General features: G+C 53.3%; 1 protein-coding gene across 5 annotated transcripts in view; it reads right to left on the bottom strand.

Moving 5' to 3' along the window:
* LOC101520581 (tyrosine-protein phosphatase non-receptor type substrate 1) overlaps positions 1–20,052 on the bottom strand; it is a 34,350-nt gene that overhangs the window by 2,750 nt on the left and 11,548 nt on the right. For 4 of the 5 annotated variants that reach the window (XR_009247439.1, XM_058679440.1, XM_058679439.1 and 1 more), the window contains exons 3-8: positions 12,557–12,910; positions 11,530–11,850; positions 10,679–11,017; positions 8,779–8,886; positions 6,552–6,576; positions 1,326–1,365 (exon numbers count right to left, since the gene is read on the bottom strand). Coding sequence is in view for 4 of the 5 variants with exons in the window: in XM_058679440.1 (XP_058535423.1) it covers positions 1,326–1,365; positions 6,552–6,576; positions 8,779–8,886; positions 10,679–11,017; positions 11,530–11,850; positions 12,557–12,910 (1,187 nt within the window). In the remaining variant the exon portion in view is untranslated. The remainder of the gene's footprint in view (positions 1–1,325; positions 1,366–6,551; positions 6,577–8,778; positions 8,887–10,678; positions 11,018–11,529; positions 11,851–12,556; positions 12,911–20,052) is intronic. The other variant, XM_058679442.1, reaches the window with a different exon arrangement.

Below are 20,052 nucleotides of genomic sequence, written 5' to 3'. Positions count from 1 at the left end.
AACCCAAGTACGCCCCTCACGTGTGGCTCAACGCCTGCACCTGGCATGGATGCCATGCTCGCAGCTTTGAGGTATCACATGATAGCAGCTGCCGACCTCTGTCCCCAGGGCTTGTGAGTGCCACAGTGTCACGTGGATGCCTCACTTGGGCCTCACCACAGCCCTGCCTGGAAGAAGTTACTTTATAGGAAAGGCCACTGGGACCTGGGGCAGGGGCTCGATTCGATCAATGTCACCCCAAGTCTATCGGGTGATCTTCCTGCACAACTTCTCAGTATCCAATCTGCATTCGCACAAGCTCCTGTGCAGGAAGTCCCAGGAACAGGACACAGGTACCTGGTGGGCATTGGCATCTGGCATTGGTATGCCAGGCAGAAGGCCGCCAGGCCCCAAGAAACGGGGTTGTGCCTCTCCTGCTTGCTGCCCAGGTCCTGGCAATGAGCAGGGCTCAGCAGATGTCAGGGAACAACTCTTTCCATCATCCTCCTTTGCCCCAGAAGGTTCCAGGAGGAAGACCACAGGCAAAATAACCAGGGAGAAGGACTACCTCCCTCTTGACTAGAGGCCCCATGTCCCTGGGCTGCTGCAGCCAAGGTCAGCAGAGCAAACCAAGGCATTCCGGCTTGAAATGCCTCTAGACCCCAACAAATGCCTCCAGACACCTCTCCCCAGCCCCGCGCCTTCAGCCCATTAGCAGCAGAAACAAGGACAATTGAGGGGGCAAACGTGTCAAGGACAGCTGTCGCTTTCCGGCTGCCGGCTTCAGAGCAGGGCCTGACACCATGAGCCCTCTGCTTCTGAGGTCTGACAGTGAAGCAGGCCTGGCCACGCTGCCTGCAAGTGCAGGAGAAAACCTACTTGGCGAGGGGGGCGGGGGCGGTCCTTGTGTGAGGTCACCAATGACACAGTGCAGACTGTCAAAGCAAAGGCACCAGGTTGTTCTGGGCTGTTCTATGTTGGAGCAGGGCCACGAAAGGGAATGGATGGGGGTTCTAGGCGGAGAGGCTAGCCTGGGCAGATGCCTGGAGGCAGGGAAGACAGCATTCCCAGGGGCCAGGCTGGGAATGTGAAGAGCATCCCTTATAGTTGTGCAATGGTAGCGTGGAGTAGAGGACACTGCCACAGACACCCTGGGACTGGAGCAGAGGGTAGGGACAGGCAGAGGACTCTGGGGAAGGAGGAATCTAAGGGCTCGTCCGCAGTTGCCACCCTCCCGCCCTGGGTACTGAGTCTTAATTTAGCACGGTGATCTGTAGCTCCAGCTGACAGCAGGACATCACGCCACCGGGCTGTCCCCAGGAGGGGTGTCTCACAGAGGACCGTACCTGGGTTATTTCTCTGGCGATCTTCTCGGGCTCATGCAACCTAAAAAGGAAAGAGACATGCAGATAAAAATACCCTCACTATCTCGAGTGCTCATGCAAATTGATAAGAATAACATTTAGGCTTCACTTCCTAGCGCTGGGGAGGACAGGGCTGAATGCTTCCTGACAGAAACACAAGCAAATTGTTTGGACAAGGAGGTGGCTGTTGCTACAGAGGGACTGTAAGCAAGGTGATGGTTATTTCTTGACCTGCTGGGTTGGCAGGGACACCATCTTTCCAAACCTCAAGTTTAGCTGAGGTTAGGGGTGATGAAAGTTAACTGGGAGACTTGGTCACTGCTGGCCAGGGACACAGCCAGGGCAAGCCTTCGGGGAAGCAGTGGCCAAAGTCAAGGACTCAGAGGGGTCTTGAGGTCTGACCTGTAATTGCAAGATACTGGGCAGAACTGGAAGGAGACAAAAGCTTGCTCTATTGAAATCCCAGTTACTGGGGAAGTGAGGGGGAGAGGGGAAGGGATGGAGAAGGGAGGGAGGGCTACATCTTCAGGCTCTGATACTTAGGGCTGGCTTAGGAAACTGGGATATGCCTGCAGATAAAGATTTTTAAAAATGTATGAGATTTTAAAAACTTGCAAATGATTACATTAAAAATGATAAGTGGGAAAAGCGGCATTCTCTGTAGGTGATTTCAATTATGAAAAATGTGTGGATAACGCCAGCAGGAAACAGCAAAATGCTAACAACAATCATGATCTTCGTGGGTATGTTCTTCATTTTGGTTTCCCCTATTCTCCAAATGTTCTATTATAAACGTCTATGTGCTACTGCTACTGAAAGGAAGAGCGTGGGGCCAGCATTGTGGCTCAGCTGGTAATACTGCCACCTGAGACATTGGCACTCTCACATGAAACGCTGGTCCCAGTCCTAGCCGCTCTATTTCTGACCTAGCTCCTGTGCCTGGGAAGGCAGCAGAGACGTGGGAGACCCAGATGGGAAGCTCCTGGCTCCTGGCTTCAGCCTGGCTCAGCCATGGTTGCTGCAATCATTTGGGGAGTGAACCAGCAGATGGAAAATCTATCACTCTGCTTTCCAAACAAATCATAACAAAATAATTATAATAATCATAATCATAATAAAGGATCAAAGCCAAGGTGTCCTGGTTAATCAAAGAAGCCACTTGTGTACCTGGTTCTGTGCTCAGGGGTAATGGCTGGGCTCAGGAAGGTTCATGGTCAGGGTGATAAGCAGCTGGGCAGGGGTCACAGAGAGTCTCCAGTGAGCACCTCAGGATGCGAGCCTGACTTAGGTCAGGAGTGAGCAGTGGGGCTTGGCACAGGGTTACTAATGGACTTGGCACCAGGCTTGGCTCAGAGACCTGCCGTGTGGACATGCCTCTTCTCAGCCACCGTGGCCACAGCAAGGGCTCTCCAGGCATAGGGATGGTTCTGGGCAGAGATTCCACAGTCCTGCCAAGGGCTCCCCACAGCCTACCAGCCTTAAGTCCAACTCATCACCGTGCTCTGAAGGCCTGGGTGGTCTAGCTTGTGACCTTCCCTAGTTAACCCACCCACCCGGTATTCCCAGAGGATGTCTTAATGCCATACACTTCAGGCTTCAACAGCAGCTCTGGATGACTCTGTCCCATTTTCCCTCCAGAAACCTTGGCGAAACCCTTCAGGATCCAAGACCAATGTTAGGCTTCTCTGACGGTGCCAGCCTGGATGGGCTACTTTTCCTGATGATCTCACAACTCCTTGCACATTTTCATCTGTGGCTTCTGCAGCTGGCTGTCTGCCAGGCTGTACCCACGGGGAGAGGGGACTCGGAGGAATGCTGGTCAGACTGCCCCAGGGCCTTTACACACTCAGCCCTCCCTGCCTCGTCATTTGCTTTACCTCTCCTCTTCCCTCAGCTCTTTCTTTTTTTTTAAAGACTTCTTTAAAAATCTGAAAACCAGAGCTGCAGTAAAGCAGGGAGAAATAGAAATGATCATCTGGGTCACTCCCCAGACGGCCACAAGGCCACAAGACCAGGCAGAAACCAGGAGCCAAAGATCTCATCCAGGTCTCCCACGTGGGCAGCAGGGGTCTAAAACCATCCTCTGCTGCTTTGCCCCGGCCATCGGCAGGGAGCTGGATAGGAAATGGAGCCACTGGGACACAAACCACCGTCTACATGGGATGCTGGCATTGCAGATAGGTCTTCACCCACTGCACCACAGTGCCGGGCCCTCCTGCTCCTATTGTAAATGATCATTTCCTGGAAAAGCTTCCCCAAGAGGCCGGATTCCGTTCTCAGAATGCTAATTCCTCTTCGTAAACTGTAGTTCTGACTGTCCATTACCCACATTGCCGTATCCGCCTCCTCCCATCGTTCCATCTCAGCCAGCGTCACCACCGCTGTTTCTCCCATGCTGAGGCCAGTGCATGAGTGCCCCAAAGCTCCTCCCCTCACCCTCCAGCACTCATGGCAAATCCACCAAACAGTACCAAGCAGCCACTGTCACCCCAACCCTACTGGCTCCCCAGGTTCCTCTAGGCCACTCTGTCTCCACCCCTACCACACATTGAAAATGTAGAAACAGTGGGTGCTGGCATTGTGGTACAGTGCGTGGAGTTGCTGACTGTGGTGCCATATGGGCATCAATCCATGGCCTGGCTAGTCCAAGTCCCATCAGTGGTCTGGGAAAGCAGTGGAGGATAGCCCAAGTCCTTGGGCCCATGCCACCCATGTGGGAGACCTGGATGAAGCTTCTGGCTGTGGTCTGGCCCAGCACTGGCTGCTGCAGACACCTGGGCAGCAAATTAGCAACTTGAAGACCCAGCCCCCCTCCCAACACACATCTGTGGTGACTTTCAAATAAATACAAAACTCTGAAACACAAACATAACCTTGGGAGTAGTGTTACAGTATCTTTGACTCAGAAAGCTTGGCTCTTTCACCATGCCTGCCACGGATTCCATCCCTATTCTGAAGGTGAGGCCCGGCATGGCAAGGTCGCCGCCCCCTCCCTCTCTGGGCTCCAGCTGCCCCAGCCTCCTCTTTTTCATGTTCTCGTCCAACTGTCCCTGCCTCGGGCCCTGGGCTCTGGCTCCTCCCTCTGTCTATTCCTGCCCCAGATAGCTCTGCAGCTGCAGCTGGCCTCCCTTCAGCTGTCTTCTAAAGTGCCTCTTCCTCAGGCAAGCCTTCTGGGATTGCTCGCTGCACTCCGCCTCCCAGCTCTGCTCCATCCTGTTATGTGGCTCTGTCGGTCACCGCATCGCATCACTTCTGGATCTTCCAAGTGTCTTCTGTCACCTGTCTCCCCTATGGCCCATGGGCTCCACATGAGGAGGGACAAGACCCATCTCACTGGCCACTGAGGCCACAACACCTGACATGGGGTTGGCACACTGCCCATGCTCTATAAGCTTCTGTGGAATGAAGGGGCAATCGCATCTTCTACTGGACCCTAAGGGCCAGGAGGCTAGGGCTATTATGTCTCCTGTCCCCCCTGGCAAGCTCGAGAGCTGGAAGTACTCAGCTGGGCTCAAGTTGTATATGGGAAAGAATCCGGGAAGCCCTGGATACTCCAAGAATAAATGCAGCCAATCTCTGACAAGAAAGCGTAGGATGGCTGAACAGGTCCAGGATAAGGCAGCAATCGGAGTTAGGTGGACCCTGACAGGCCAGATACTGCTTTACCTTGGGCACCCAGAAAGTCATAAGCAGCCGGGTCCACTGCTGTGAGCCCCCTCCAGGGGCTCACAGCAGTGGACCCTTCTGTCCACAGCCCTGCACACTTGCTGGGTGTGTGCCTATCCCGCAGGCCAGCATCCTCTAGAAAAGCATCTGATTGCAGGGAGCTCACACTGAGGCTGGGAAACCACCAGGCCTGCATACTGGAACTCACTCAGGCTGAGAGATGAAAGGGAGCGAGCGTTCCCATGGCTCCCTCAACAGACTGACTCTGGAAAAATAAAACCCAGGCTGAAAATGGCAGCAGAAGAGGTGGCAGGAGGCTGTGGAGCCGGGGCGAGATCACCGGAGACCGGGGCTGTGGCTTCACATCCCCAACCACATCACAGGGACTGTAACCCACCGGTGGGGCAAGAGCCCAGGTTTGCGGTTTGGCCACGAAGCCTCCGCTCCTAAACTTGCCCCAAACAGAAGAGTGAACAGAGCTTCAGGGGTGGGGCCTGGCACCCTGGGTCAGACCCAACCCGCCTGGTATCTACTGCGCATGGCCAAGCATGAGATGCCCTGCTCCACACAACAGGGCCAGCACACAGGGGTCCTGGCAAGGATGCGAGTCACCCAGGCGCTAATTGACAGTGAAGGCACAGGGAGGGCAGGGAACACGCAGGCGCTCCACCAACGGCCCCGTGACGGCTGCTGTCAGGATGATTTACTGATGCTGCCCGCTGCTTCCGGAAAAATCTTGTCTAATCAGGGAGATAAGAGATAAGAAGCAACACAGGATCGGTGCTGGGGCATAGCAAGTAAAGCCACCGGCTGCAACACCGGCATCCCATAGGGACACTGGTCTGGGTCCCGGCTGCTCCACTTCCAATTCAGCTCCCTAATATTGTGCCCGGCAAAGCAACAGAAGACAGCCCAAGTGCTTGGGTCCCTGCTCCCACATGGGAGACCAGGAAGAAACTCCTGGATTTGGTCTGGCCCAGCCCTGGTCAATGCTACCATCTGGGGGACTGAACCAGCAGATGGAGGATCTCATTCTCTCTTCCTGTATAACTTTGCCTTTCAAATAAGGAAATAAGTCTTCTATGATGACAACAGGAAAAAAAATACAGAACAAAATAAGATATTTGCCAGTGATGGAGTTTCAGGAGTCAGAGGAGAGGTGGTTGCTCCAGTGGTTAGGGGTTGCATTTGTGCTGTTCATTCAACCTTTACCATTCCGGGCACAGTGCCATGTTGTTGCTAGCTGTGAGTCTAAGGGACATGAGCCCCGACATCAAGAGGGCTGGGTTATAGTAGGGGACAGGTGCAGAGGCTCCTGAGGGGCCCCGGGATGGATCACAGGAAACCCCTGACCCTGGGGGACACAACACCCACCGCTGAGCTCACAAGGAAGTGCGCGAGGTTACCAGGGGTTCCCCCGGGCCATCCTGCCAAGACCTTGGCACAACAGGAGGGCTCACGCACACACTAGCAGGGGCAGTGGCTGATGTGCAGCACACTAGGGGGAGGGATGATGACAACAGTGAGGAGGAAAGCACCTACCTTGTAGAAGAAGTGGAGCCCTTGGCTGGAAGAGAAGAGACACGAGTCAGTCGCTTACCCAGGAATATACTTGTGCCGTCACATTCTTAGTGAGGGCAAAGGAATGGTTGAAATCAGACCCACAGAACCCAGTTTAGTGTGGGAGGGTTCTCTTGCCTTTCAGGTCCTGCTGCTCCCCAACTCCCAGGAGTCACTCAGGGGCCTGCAGTAGCCACACCTCTCATGCAGCCACACACCTTGCTGCAAGCACAGGGTCCAGGTGGGGCCCTTCCCTCCAGGGGAGCAGCTGTGAACCCTGGACCTGCCATCGGTCCACTTGCTGGGTGACCCAGGGTGGGTCGTGTCCCCTCTCTGAGTATCTAGACCTTGCAGGCTTGGGCTGGGTGTCCATCAATGTATCTCTCACCGTTTCCCAAACTAGCAAGCATTGGTTTGGCTCAGAGACTTAGTGCCAAGACAGATGTTACTTAACCCTTCTTACAGAGAAGCCTGGGTAGGACATATCACATGGTCGGGCAGCCCTGTTCAGGGATGCCTGGTTAGAATGGAAGGAGGCGGTGTGCAAAGGGTCCTGAAGGAGGTCCCTGAGTTGGAATTTCAGCCCCACCACTTACCAGCTGTGAGGTGTTGAGTGACTTCCTAACCTTCCCAAACCTCAGTCTTCTTGCCTATAAATTGGGATTAGGTACGCTCCTCCAGGGGTAGGCGGGGGTGTTAGTACGGCAAAGCACCACAAGCAGTGTGTGCACGAGGGAGTGCTGGCTGTCACTGCACGTCCCCATGTGAGAGCCGGGCTGTGTGCACAGACTCACGCTCAGCACTGGGGTGCTGATGCCAAAGCCTCAGTAACGAGCTGACATGTGTCAGGAGCCTGGCGTGGGTCTGGGGCTGAACTTTGGGAAGCATGGCTGGGGTCTCATGATGGTGCTACCACTAATGCATCCTCAGAGTACCCTCCCATGCATGTCTGCAGGGACTTTAGGGCAGGTCTGCCAGGACAGCTGGAACCTTCTGCAAAAAAAACAGGCCTGACTCCAGCCTCCCAGGCAGAAAGCAAAGGCTCAGCCATGTTCTCAGGGCAGTGTCCTGCTGGCCAGCTCAGCGGGGAAGGGGACCCAGGGCGGTGGGGGGAGGCCGCAGAAGGGATGCATCACTGCAACAATTTCAACAGCAAAGAGAACAGGATACGATGGAAAGAACCAGCTCCAACTGCATATAGGGTATGTGTGTGTGTGTGTGTGCGCACATGTATGTATATGCTGGGTTCAGATGTATTTCTATCACATGGTGTAAAATTGCCTCCTGCAAGAGTGCAGTGGCAAGACAACGTGCACTGACTGAGGTCCTGGGAGGGGTCAGACCATCATTTCACAAGCACCTATTTGTATTACCTAATGATCCTCCAAGACAGCTCTCGCTTAATCCATTTTATAGATGATGAAATGGAGGCTGAATATATGGACTGGAGGATATGCAGGGGTCTGGAAGACTGGTTAGCCTGGTTTCAACATCAGAGGCCTTGTCATGATACTGTTCCCACCCCCAACACCCCACCCTGCACAACAACTCCATACTCAGGCATGCATGCAAAGGCTCACACACATGCACATAAACACAGGGAAGCTGTTCTGAGCTGAAGGCGGGCACTTCCTCCTGGGGAAATCAAAGGCCATGCACCTTGCTCCTATGAGAGGCTTTTGGGATGGCGGGGTCATGTTTCTGGGCTCACAAACAATGCTCAAAGGAGTGGACATTCTTCAAGCACTTGTCAGGTGCCAGGTCCTTTCCTAATGTTTCACGTTCAGCGAGGCCTCCCAACAACCCTGGCAGAAGGCGGTGTCATCAGCCCTACTCCTGTCTAGCCTCCAGGCCAAGGGTCCAGCCCTGACCACTGCGCACAGAAGAGCCGAATGCAGCTGGCTCCTGGTACAGCTCTGCTTCCCCTGAGCTGGGTAGGAAGAACCTCCAGGTCCCCGGCTGCTATCCGGGCAGCTCCCTGCTCCCCAACTTGGGGTTGGGATGGGAGCCAGGAGGCAGAGATGGGATGGTCCATCCAGATACCAACATGGCAAGGCTGCCAACAGCAGCCCTAGCATTGCTGTTTCTGATTTTCTGTTACTGAAAGTCAATGATTCTCCTAGCAGCTTGTGGCCACTGCCTCTGACCAGGACAGCCCAGGACAGGGAAGGGTGGGGGAACTCTTAGGGCACAGAAGGGGAGCACCCACCTTTCTTCTGTTTGATCCGGAGGAGGTAGAGGGCCGCCATCAGCAGGACCACCAGCAAGGCGCACACGACACCCACCACAATGAAGATGCTCCAACTGTCATTTTGGCCTGGAGACCACACGGAGAAGAGACCTCAGGCATGTACATCAACAACAGAGAATTTGAGACCCCTACCCCAGTAACCCACCACCTTGCAGGCAGTGGAGGCAGCAGTGAGCACTTGTTGGCTGGGGCTGCATACCCAAGCACAGGCATACAGGGTCTGCAGCTGCATGCCTGCAGGCCCCACCCACTCGAGCAGGGGACGAGGATGGGCTGCAGGGCAAAGGTTTACTGCTGAGGGCTCAGGAGGAAGCCCAACACAGGATGTGGGCAGGGATTTGCCTCCTGAGGAACCGAAACTTGTTCCTTCTCACCTGGAGAAAACCACAGAGCGCCACCTGAAACTCTGAGTCAGCAGGTGTTGGGGCTTGGAGTAGCAGAGGACAGGATGGAGGGCAGTGGCGCCAAGTGGCTGTCCACTGGACCCTGCGGTGTCCTTAGGGGCTGACCCTGCGCTGTGTGGGACCACATGTATGGGTTTGGCAGTCAGCACAGGAGGTTGCACTGTGACCCCTGAGTTGCAGATAGAGGCTAGGTCAACCCCAGAGCACAGGACCCTAGCCTGGAGCAATGCCCTGAGCTACTGCGGTGATCTTAGGCAACTTTCTCCCCAAGGCTGCATCCTCTGGTTCTCCAGGCCCGGCAACAATCTAACCTAATTGGGATAGCTTGGTGGGTTCTCCAGTTAATCACTTGTTTCGCCCCTCCTGCAAGTATTTGTGTTGTGCCTACTGTGTGCTGGGCCCCCAGCTACAGTGCTGAACTGGGGACAGGCAGGACCGCTCCCAGCTGAAATTAGAACCCACAGGGTCACAAACTTACCTCCTTTAACATCACCCTGAGCCAGAAGGGACCCAGAGAGACGCACTGACTTCCCCAAGGACACACAGCAAGTCTGCCACACAGCCAGAATGAAAACCTATGGGTCCTATCTCCCTCTGCAGCCCAGGGGACATCAGAAGGCTGCTTCAGCACACCGAGGATGCATTAAGGTAGAAAATAGTCTCCACTCCAAGTCCACTGTCAAGGTTGTGCCACGGCATGGTGGCATTAAGCGTCTGACTGCCTGCTTCACTTCCAGGAGGAGCGATACACCAGTTCATGGGAAAATGGAATTAGAGCCAAGCCTGTTTGAGATCCAGGCATAACTTTTTCATGATCTACATTTCCACCATCTTTGGAAGACCCTGTGCATGTGTGGATTTCAGCATGACTGACATCCAAAGAAACTCATCTTTTCATTCCACTTGGCACAAACTTCTTGGAGAACCCAGGTGTTGCAGGAAGTGGCACTGATAAAACGACACTGTGACACCCTCTCTCTCTGGGAGAGGAGCTGCATGTATGTGTTTGAAACAGGCTTGCCCTGTGGCCAGAAAGTGAGTTCCACAGCTCTGCTGACCATGGCACACGATGCCCATGGCAACAACCAGAACACCCCTCTTCCTCCCAGCAGGGAAGCCTTGCAGTGGGACACAGGAGAGTGGTTAGAGGTTAGAGTGCACTAGGGACACAGAGGAAGGAGCACCTGCTAGGGGAGAAAGCATAAGGGAGAACTCCAAGAACAGGATGGACATGCCCCACCCGCACTGTCACAACTGTTTATGCCAGAGGGCAAACACAAGCTACCTCAAGTGCCCAGCCTTGGAGGGTGGGATTTGGAGGTGGGGAGCTGACTTTAAAACTCTCCTTCATGTTAACAAACTTCCAGATAATTCTACAATATGCATGATCACTACTTTCAACATGAAAAACAAAAAGGGATGACGAGCCAGGCCAGCTGGAGGGGTGACCTCACCATCGCTGGTATTGGGGTTTGAGTCGGGCTCCTTGGGCTGAGCTGAAACCTGCAGGGTGTGGCTTTTGGTGACCGCTGGCTGCCCATCATGTTCCACCTGGCAGGAGAGCACCAGGTCCTCCCTGTGGGCAGAGTTGTTCACCAGGATCCAGCTTGTGCGGTTGTAGGTCCCGTCCTTGTTCTTCACTAACGTCCAGGCCATCTCTGTGTGGGACACGTTTCCATTCTCCAGCCAGGTCAGCTGCACACGCTGGGGGTAGAACTTGTCCACGTGGCAGGTGACGTTCACCTGGGCCCCTGTCCCCACGGGCTGCTGTGTGACCTCCACACTGGGGGGAACTGAAACAGCACGGACAGATGCTGGAGAGGAGGAGCTGAGTGACTGGGCTCCCACTGCCAAGGTGAGGGCACCCCTGGGTCAGGGCCAGGCATGCAGTAGGCACGCAAACAGGAAGGGACTCAACACACAGGTGACATCACTACACATGGAGAAGGCTAAGACAGGGAGTTCCTATCAGGGTGCCACTGAGTGATGCAACAAGCTCAAATCCTGGAATCAGGTGGAAGAGCCTCGCAGTGACGTCACAAGCACAGGGCCTTGGCCTGCACAGGTGCTCTGCTAGAACACTCTGCTATCATAGGACGAGTGAGTCACCTGCATAGTGCTTGGCACACGGCAGGTGCTCAATGGCAGCTGTCACTGAGAGGACAGGAAATGACCAGCACCCTTAGGTGCAAGGTCAGTGGACAGGGTGCTGGGAATTGGATGCAGGATCTTAGGCCCCAAGCAAAGCCGGCAGGGAACAGGCATGCTGACCAGATTGGGGCATGGGCAGGGGCATGGTATCTACCTCGGATGGTGTCAGACAAGTTGAAAGTCCCACGAAGAGGAGGGCCCTCCTGAAGTGTGACGTGGGCCACCTCACAGATGACCTGTGAATATACGTCCCCAGAGGACAGGACCACCTGGGCGGTGCTGGAGACATTGTAGGAAACACTCTCTCCTGCGGGCTCCACGCTGGTCTGGAAGGCAGAGAGCTCATTCCCGTTCTTGAACCATCTCAGGCTGATGTTGCGGGGGGAGAAGCCATGGGACTTACAGGTGAAGTTCACAGTCTGCTTGGTGGCTGCCCTCACTGTGGGGCCCAACACCTCAGGTTGGGAAGGTTTGGCTACAAAAGGAGCATTCCGACAGGAAATAGGATCATGGAGACCGTGGTGGCCACAGGCAAGGAATGCAAATGTCACATCTCTAATCATTCGGGGAGGCAAGCCCTGTTCTGGTTCATAGAGGGGAGTGGGGGGGTAGAGGCTCTAGGTCTGACAGTGAGTGAGGGGCAGGGTACTCGAGTCTGGGTCCCAGTCCTTCCTTGCAGGCTTGACTCCCCAGCCCTGTGCAGGAACACTGTGTAGGCTGCTCTCTCTCTCTCTTTCTCTCTCTCTCTGTGATCACTCTTTCTAGCCGCCGCCCCTGAAAATCTTGCACACTTTAGGGGAGGTGTTTCCAGAAGCACCTGCGGGGCAGTGGCTCAGCACTGCTGCCCTCAGATGCAGCACCCAAAATGTTGCACACCACAAACTTCCTGTAACCTGGGTCTAGCTTCTATCCCGAGCTCTCCCTGTAGGGATTAACAACTCTGCATTTCCACAAACATCCCAGCAGGGCCCAGCCTTGTGGCCCCTTGGGAAGGGAGGGGAATCTCCTGTTGAGCCCATTGTGGGGTGAAAACAAAGGTCAGAGATCCCAGAAAGCAGAGGTGGTTAATTTCCCAGCAGCTCCCAAGGGCCAGGAACCATAGGCCCTAGCAGGCAGAAACACTTCGTGCCCCTACAAGCACACATGATGTGTGTGGGTGAATTCCAAGAGCCTGTACTCACCTTGAACAGATACCTGTGTGCCTGGTCCAGACTTAAACTCCACGTCTCCTACACCCTCTCTCCGGAACTTTACGCAGTAGTAGGTGCCGGTGTCTGCTGTGGTGATGTCACTGATGCGGATGGAAAAGTCCATGTTCTGTCGCTTTGTGGCATCTGAGAGGTTTGTGACTCGGGGGTACTGGCCTCCCTTGAAGTCATAGATCATCTTCCGGTCTGGCCCAGCCCCTCTGAACCAGTATATGGGTCCAACGGGCAGCAGGGTGTTTACGCTGCAGTGCAGGGTCACCGAGTCTCCAGCTGCCACAGACACGGACTTGTCAGGCTGAGTCACCTGTAGCTCCTCCTCTGCTGCCCCTGCCGGGGGAGGAGACAGAGACCTTGTACATGTGCATCAGTAAGACTCACCAACACAGCCCACACTCAGCACACTGCACTTATCATCTCAGTTAATCTTCTCATGGGCCTGTGGGCCAAGATGTGATACAAATGAGCAAACTGAGGTACCCTGAGTGCTGAGCCCTTGAGACTACAGCCATGTCTGAGTTGGGCGGTAGGATTCAAATCCGCATTAATCGGCATGAAGCAGGCCCTGTTCCTAAAAGAGGGAGCAGCCTGGGCAAGGCATGGAAGTGGGCAGCGGCCTGATGTGTCAGGGGTTCCCCAAAGCACTGGCATCTGTTCCTGGCCTGGCTCAGGAAGCAGAACCTGATCAGGAAGGTTGAGTGTGGCCTTTATGTCCTTTATGTATCGACAAAGAGGAAAAAGTGGGCCTGAGTCAGGGCTTGGAGGCTGACAGCTGTGAGACCTGAGGCCACCTCTCAGGTGGCCGAGATGCTTCCAGGACACGCAACAGTGTCCCCAACAATGGCAGCTGTTGCGCAAAGGAAAGCATGGCCCCTGCAGACCTCACAGCCCTGGTCCCCCATCTGTGACACAGTAACACAGCCCAACACTACCAAGCTCCAGGAACAGCAAACATGCTGCGGGTTGGAGGAGGAAGTGTCACAAACAATGGTCCAGTCTTAGGAGCCACCAGATCTAGTCTGAAACCCTGGCTTACCCCTTACTCCCATGGGACCCTAGTTTCTGCACTGGTTATGAGCTTCGGTTTTTATATCTATAAATAGGTGGGACACCCCCTAGCCTCCTGCCTTGTTCTGAAATCAAAACGAGATCCCAGAAGGACTGGCACTGTGGTGTTGCAGGTAAAGCCAGTGCCTGCAATACAAGCCCTCATGTGGGCACCGGTTCACATTCTGGCTGCTCTGCTTCTGACCCAGCTCCCTGCTGATGTGCCTGGGAAAGCAGTGGAAGACGGTCCAAGTCCTAGGACTTCTGCCACTCATCTGGGAGACCAGGAGGAAGCTACTGGTTCCTGGTTTTGGCCTGGCTCTGCTCTGACTGTTGTGACCATCTGGAGTGTGAACAATGAATGCAAGATTTCTCTCACTGTGTAACTCTGGCTTTCAAGTAAATGAAAGAAGAGAGACAGGAAGGAAGGAAGGTGGAATAAGGAGAAAGAAAACAAAGAAAGAAAGGAAGGAAGGAAGGAAGGAAGGAAGGAAGGAAGGAAGGAAGGAAGGAAGGAAGGAAGGAAGGAAGGAAGAGAGAAAGAAAGACAAGGAGAAAGAAACAAAGCCCTTGGCCCTGAACCATGACGGGGGAGGCTGTCACGATCGTACAAGCAATGCATGGATGCAGGCTGTGGCTCACACCGCATCTCCAGCAACCCTCACTGAGGCCTCTTAAGTCAGGCCTGTCCCCGACAGTAGGAACACATAGGAGCTGCACCCAGTCCAGGCCCCCAGGGTTTCTGAGCTGTGTAGTTGGAAGGAGGCCCTACAGGTGAGCTACAGAAAGGAAGCCCCATGGTGGAAGACTCTCGGGGTGGGTGAGACAGGACCCCAGGGTAGACAGAGTGGGAGTGGAGGGGAAGATGCAGGGAGAAGTCAGGCAGGACGAGGTGGCAGGAGATGCTTGGGGTATGGTGTGGGGGTGTGGACGGTGGCTGCGAGGCGACAGCCTCTGAGGCTCAGGCAGGCTCCTGATTCCAAACAAGGAGGGGTCGGGGGAGAAAGACCCGAGGGTAATAAGCCAGGTGAAAGACACAGCTGTCCCTCTGGATGCACGGGGGACAGACTCCAGGTCCCTTGTAGACACCGCATGCAAGGTCGGGCAGGTCCCACATAGGAAGCAGTGTGACGTTGGTACCAAGCCCACACCTCCTGTCTGAAACCTGGAATCGTCCCTGGGCCACAGCTCCATGTTGCCCAACAACAGGGATGCAAGGTCGGGGAAGCACAGGGTTAGACTTGTCCTCACTGTGGGGACATCACCATGAGAGCATCACAGATGCCCATCCACAAAGCCATCCAGCACAGCCCACACCTCAGCCACATGTCCCTCCCATTGTGACAGCGCATGCTTGTGATATTTAACACAGCGTCAATGTCATGTAAACAACTGTAACATGGTGCTGTTTAGGGAGGAATAACAAGGAAAAATGCCATCCAGACATGACCATCATTGGCCCAACGACACCTTCAATTTTTTTTCAAGATTTATTTTTATTTTTATTGCAAAGTCAGATATACAGAGAGGAGAGAGGAAGATCTTCCATTGGATGATTTACTCCCCAAGTGACCGCAATGTTGGTGCTGCACCAACCCGAAGCTGGGAACCAGGAACTTCCTCCAGGTCTCCCACGCGGGTGCAGGGTCCCAAGGCTTTAGGCCATCCTAGACTGCTTTCCCAGGCCACAAGTAGGGAGCTGGATGGGAAGTGGAGCTGCTAGGATTAGAACCAGCTCCCATATGGGATCCTGGTGCGTTCAAGGCGAGCTAGGCCACTGCGCCGGGCCCCCTTTGAGTTGTTTTGTTGAATGTGTAATGTGGAACCCACAGATATAGAGGCACAAAGAGACACAGAAACAAAGAGAGGGAGACAGGTGAGGGAGAAGGAAGGGGAGACAGAGTGGTAGACTGGTACACAAGGGAACAGGTGATCTCTCCACTGACTCTACCATGTGCCCTTGTCTTGCCTGTCCTGGACCACTTTGGGTGTAGTCAGGTGTGTACAGATGTCCCCACTGGCTCTAGTCGGGCAGGAGAGAACTGCCCAAGCAGGTGCCTATCACCTGGTGGACTGGCACCATCCCTCAGGCCAACGTGAGTACTCAAGGGGAGGGAGGCCCATCACCCACACTGCCTTCAGCGTGGGCACACTCAGGGCCTCCAGACAGGTCCTGCCTCTCTCCTCCACCGCTCCACTCCACCCCAGCTAAGGCTCACCCTTAAGGCTTGGTTCTCCTGGCAGCTGAATGGAGTCTCCAAGAACAAACCCTATATTGCCAAGGCCTTAGCGGGTACTAGAAAGCAACCCCAGCCTTCAAAGGGTAGGGGCTTAGCCAGTGTCAGCCAGCCCCGGGAGGGGTGGGGCTGGTGGCCAGGGTCGGGAGGGATGGTGCGAGGAGCATGCTGAAGGGACAGGCAGCCACCCAGGGACAGCAGAGGCCCTGCACTTGAACATGGTGGTTTGGATGAACCTGAAACGGTACTTGCTGGGGCCAGCAATCCTGGGCAGTACAGGCTCTCCTCAGGTAGCAGAGCATGCCCATCTTCTGGGTCTCCCTTCTGTCATCCAAAGCGGGGTGCTGGCATCCACCCCAGCAGACCTGAGGACTGTGACAGAGCCATGCAGGCGCACCTGCTACACAGGTGCTGCTTAAATGTGGCACAGGGGTTTAAGCCTCTGTCTGCTACATCACCATCCCAGGTTCTGTGGCCTGGCTGCTCCACCTCCAATCCAGTTCCTTAGGAAGGTAGCAGAAGATGACCCAAGTTCGTGGACCCATGCCATCCAGGGCAGATTTGGATGGAGATCCAGGCTGTTGGCTTTGGTCTGGCCTAGACCTGGTTATAGTGGCCATTTGGAGGAAAGAACCAGCAGATGGAAGCTCTGTGTGTGTCTCTCTCTGTTGCTCTAATGAATAAATGAAGTTTTAAAAAGTTGCCCCCTAATCCCATTACTGTGACACACCTGTATTCCTCGTGTAGCAGGACAGGGTCACCCCATGACAGAGTCAGCCCCTGCTATTCTTGCTCAGAGCAGCATCTTGGCACATATTGGGTCCTCAAGAAATAGAAGCCATGTGGACACACTGCTCAGTGAATGAAACGGGTTTTATTTGCCCTTTGACCCTGGGTGAACACCCTCTCTGATCCACTTTCCTCATCTGTTGCATGGAGCTAACCCTGGCACATCTGGGAGTTGGCATAGGCCTGGAGCAGAGCATGGTTATTATTATCCTTATCAATAATACCACACCAGGCCATGAGTCAGCAGTCAGAGAGGGAGCGCGAGCCGCGGGACAGAGCAAGCCGGGGCCTGCAATCACACTCCCGGTGGGTGACAATAAAATCTGCAATCCAGTAGATGCTGTCCTCCACACCCCCAAACTCCGCCTCCCTCCACTCCAGCTCCTTACAGCTCCTCAGTCTCTCCACCAACTGCAGCCAGATTTAGGCAGCTTAATTAATTAGCTAGTGTTTATAAAGCGTTTGAAGAATTTTAAAAGTGCGACGTAAGTGCCAAATATTATTTTAATCTTGGTATGTGTTTTTTCCAGCAGGGAGGTTTTTTTTTTTTTTTTTTCTTCCTTGCCTGCTTTCTTTTCTTTCTCTCGGCAGGTTCTGTTCTGGGAACTGGGCTTGTTAAAAATCTCTCCTGTGGTCCGGATCCGGGGTCACTGGGCCAGCATCGCCAACAAAACCATTTCCTGTTTTCTCTCCTTCCTGGCAGTGCGAAGCGGCTGTTCAAGGGGACAGAACCATCTCCTGGAGTGGAGGGAAGCTAGGTAGGCTTTCCCAGGCCCTGAAGCGGAAAGCCGTCTGGCGGGCTGGGCTGCAGGAGTGGAGTAACCTGCTTTCCCTGGGTTACTTCACACACGTGGTTTCCTGCATAATTTTGAAAAAACTGGGGAAAACCTGAATGCCCAAGGATAGGGGATGGTTAAGTAGGTCATGGCCTATTCCCTCCCTGGGATGACGACCATCATACCAAGCCACTATTCTGACTGTGGCTAATATGGAAAATTGTTTCTCATAGCCTATAATTTAAACTTATACTTTGGTTATGTAAATAAAAGCCGTTGATCGCAAAGCATTTAGAGATAACAAAAAAAGTATAGAAACAAAATAATCTCATATCATATCATCAGTGATCATTACAATCAACATTTTCATGTGAGCTAGTTAGAACATGAGTGAATCCAAACAAGGTAAAATCACACCTTTGGATCATCAGGGATGGGTGTAGACATTCTGCTTTCCTCACAGAAATGTTCTCATCAAAACAAGAAGTAGGGACCTGGAGCAACAGCTATGGTTCTGTGGTTAAATCCTCATCTTGTACCAGTATCCTAAAATGGGCACCGGTTCGAGTCCTGGCTGCTCCACTACCCATTCAGCTCTCTGCTTATGGCCTGGGAAAGCAGTGGAGGGTGGTCCAAAACCTTGGGACCTTGCACTCATTTGGGAGGCCTGGAAGAAGCGCCAGGCTCCTGGCTTTTGATGGGCTGAATTCTGGCTGTTATGGCCATTTGGAGTATGAACCAGGGGATAGAAGATCTTTCTCTCTGTCTCTCCTTCTCTCCCCATAAATCTGATCTGCCTTTCCAATAAAAACAAACAAACAAAACCTGAGAAATTGGGAATATTCTATCACGCAAGGGAGAGACAGCAGGGTTGTGAGTCTGTGTGACGGTCACGTCTATCGCTGTGGTGTCTGATGCTGGACAATGACAGTCCTGGGGAGAGGAAGACTCGGCCCAAGGACTCAAGGTCATGGGGCAGAATGGCACTGGAAACATACTGTCAGCCCAGAGCTGGTCAGCAAGGGGCAGATTCAAACCGAGGGCAGATTTACCAAGAAAATCACATAAGGATGAGTGGTGGTTAATTTTAGGTGGTAAGAGTAACTGGGATTTTGCTTTTATGGGTTGTTTTCTGCTGGCATTACTTGTGCAAGGAAAATAAACGGAAAGAAAAACTCTGCTTTCATTGACTGTAAAATAAAGCTATACATGAGCAATGGCAAGGCACTATGCAAAGCTATAAAATGTGACTCTCTGTGGGCTGTGAACCTATAATTGATGGGGCTCTTCTCTCCCCCCCCCCACCATGTTGAGTATTTTTTAAAGATATTTTAAACTGCATCAACATGAAAGGGTATTCACAGTATGTCACTGTATTAAAAACTGTGTACCAGCAATATGCATGTCACCTATGTGCTAACTGTTGGAATGAACAGCCTGTCTGTTTGCTGCTTTTTCCCCAGCTCCTAACACTTTGCTTGGGAGATGTTTAGGAAGTCCTTACTAGCTGCAGGACCAACCACATGTGCAGAGAAAAGTGTCTAGAATGAGAAGGCAGACACCTCTAGGTCATGATGTTTCAGCCCAGCAACAGGACTGGGGCAAGCATATGTGCTCATTACGTCACTGAATCCACCAAAGTTTTTTTTTTGTTGTTTTTGTTTTTGCAGTGAATATTGATTGCTTTTGGAAAAAATCAAAGTAATGAAATTAGACACGTAAGTGCACTGTCTAAGGGAAATAGAAACCGCCTGTGTGTGACCTTGTTGCTGGAGAAGCCAGCACACACAAATCCCAGGATCCCACGTCATAGGGAGGCCAGGGACCGGCACGTGTATCCCGGGGCATACCAGGCCCTGGGTGAGGGCTTACAGAGTAGCTGCTGTACCTTTGTCCCCCTGGCACCTGCACATAAGTGGGAAGACAGACTTGGAAGAAATCATGCAAGTGACTGCTTTACAAGGAACCCCAGCTTGCCCAGAGATGGCGGCACCAGCCCGTGTCTCTGCCCCCACCTCCCGCCCTCTGACCAGCTGCCCCCAACACTCCTTTCCTTTTGTTCAGTTGGCCAAGCCTGTGTGAAACACCACCCAGAGATGCAGTAAGGTAGCATTTCTGAAAACAGAGCATGGGGATTAGACATCTTTGATTTTTTTTAAAAAAGATCATGTTCAGGGTCTGGTGTTGTGGCACACCAAGTTAAGCCACTCCCTGTGGTACCCACATCTTATATGGGAAACAATGCAAGTCCCAGCTGCTCCACTTCTGGCCCAGCTCCCTGCTAATGCACCTGGGAAAACAGCAGAAGATGGCCCAAGTGCTTGGGCTGCTGCCACCCATATGGGAGACCCAGCTGGAGCTTTAGGCTCGTTGTCACCACTTGGCCCAGTCCTGGTCATTGTGGCCATTTGGGGAGTAAACCAGCAGATGGAAGATCTCTCTCCTTCTCTGTTCCCTCCTCTCTGCAACTCTGCTTTTCAAATATATGAATCTTCAAACAAGAACAAAACAAAAACCACAATGTGGCTTTGAGATTAGAAAAAAAAAAGGGGGGGTGGGAAACAGCTTTCCTAAGGAGTGGGAAGATAAGCACAGATGATTTCCTAATGAAAACCCAAGGCAA

Source organism: Ochotona princeps, chromosome 22 (genome assembly GCF_030435755.1).
Source record: "Ochotona princeps isolate mOchPri1 chromosome 22, mOchPri1.hap1, whole genome shotgun sequence".
Lineage (NCBI taxonomy): Eukaryota > Metazoa > Chordata > Mammalia > Lagomorpha > Ochotonidae > Ochotona > Ochotona princeps.
This window is presented reverse-complemented; position numbering and strand designations above follow the sequence as displayed.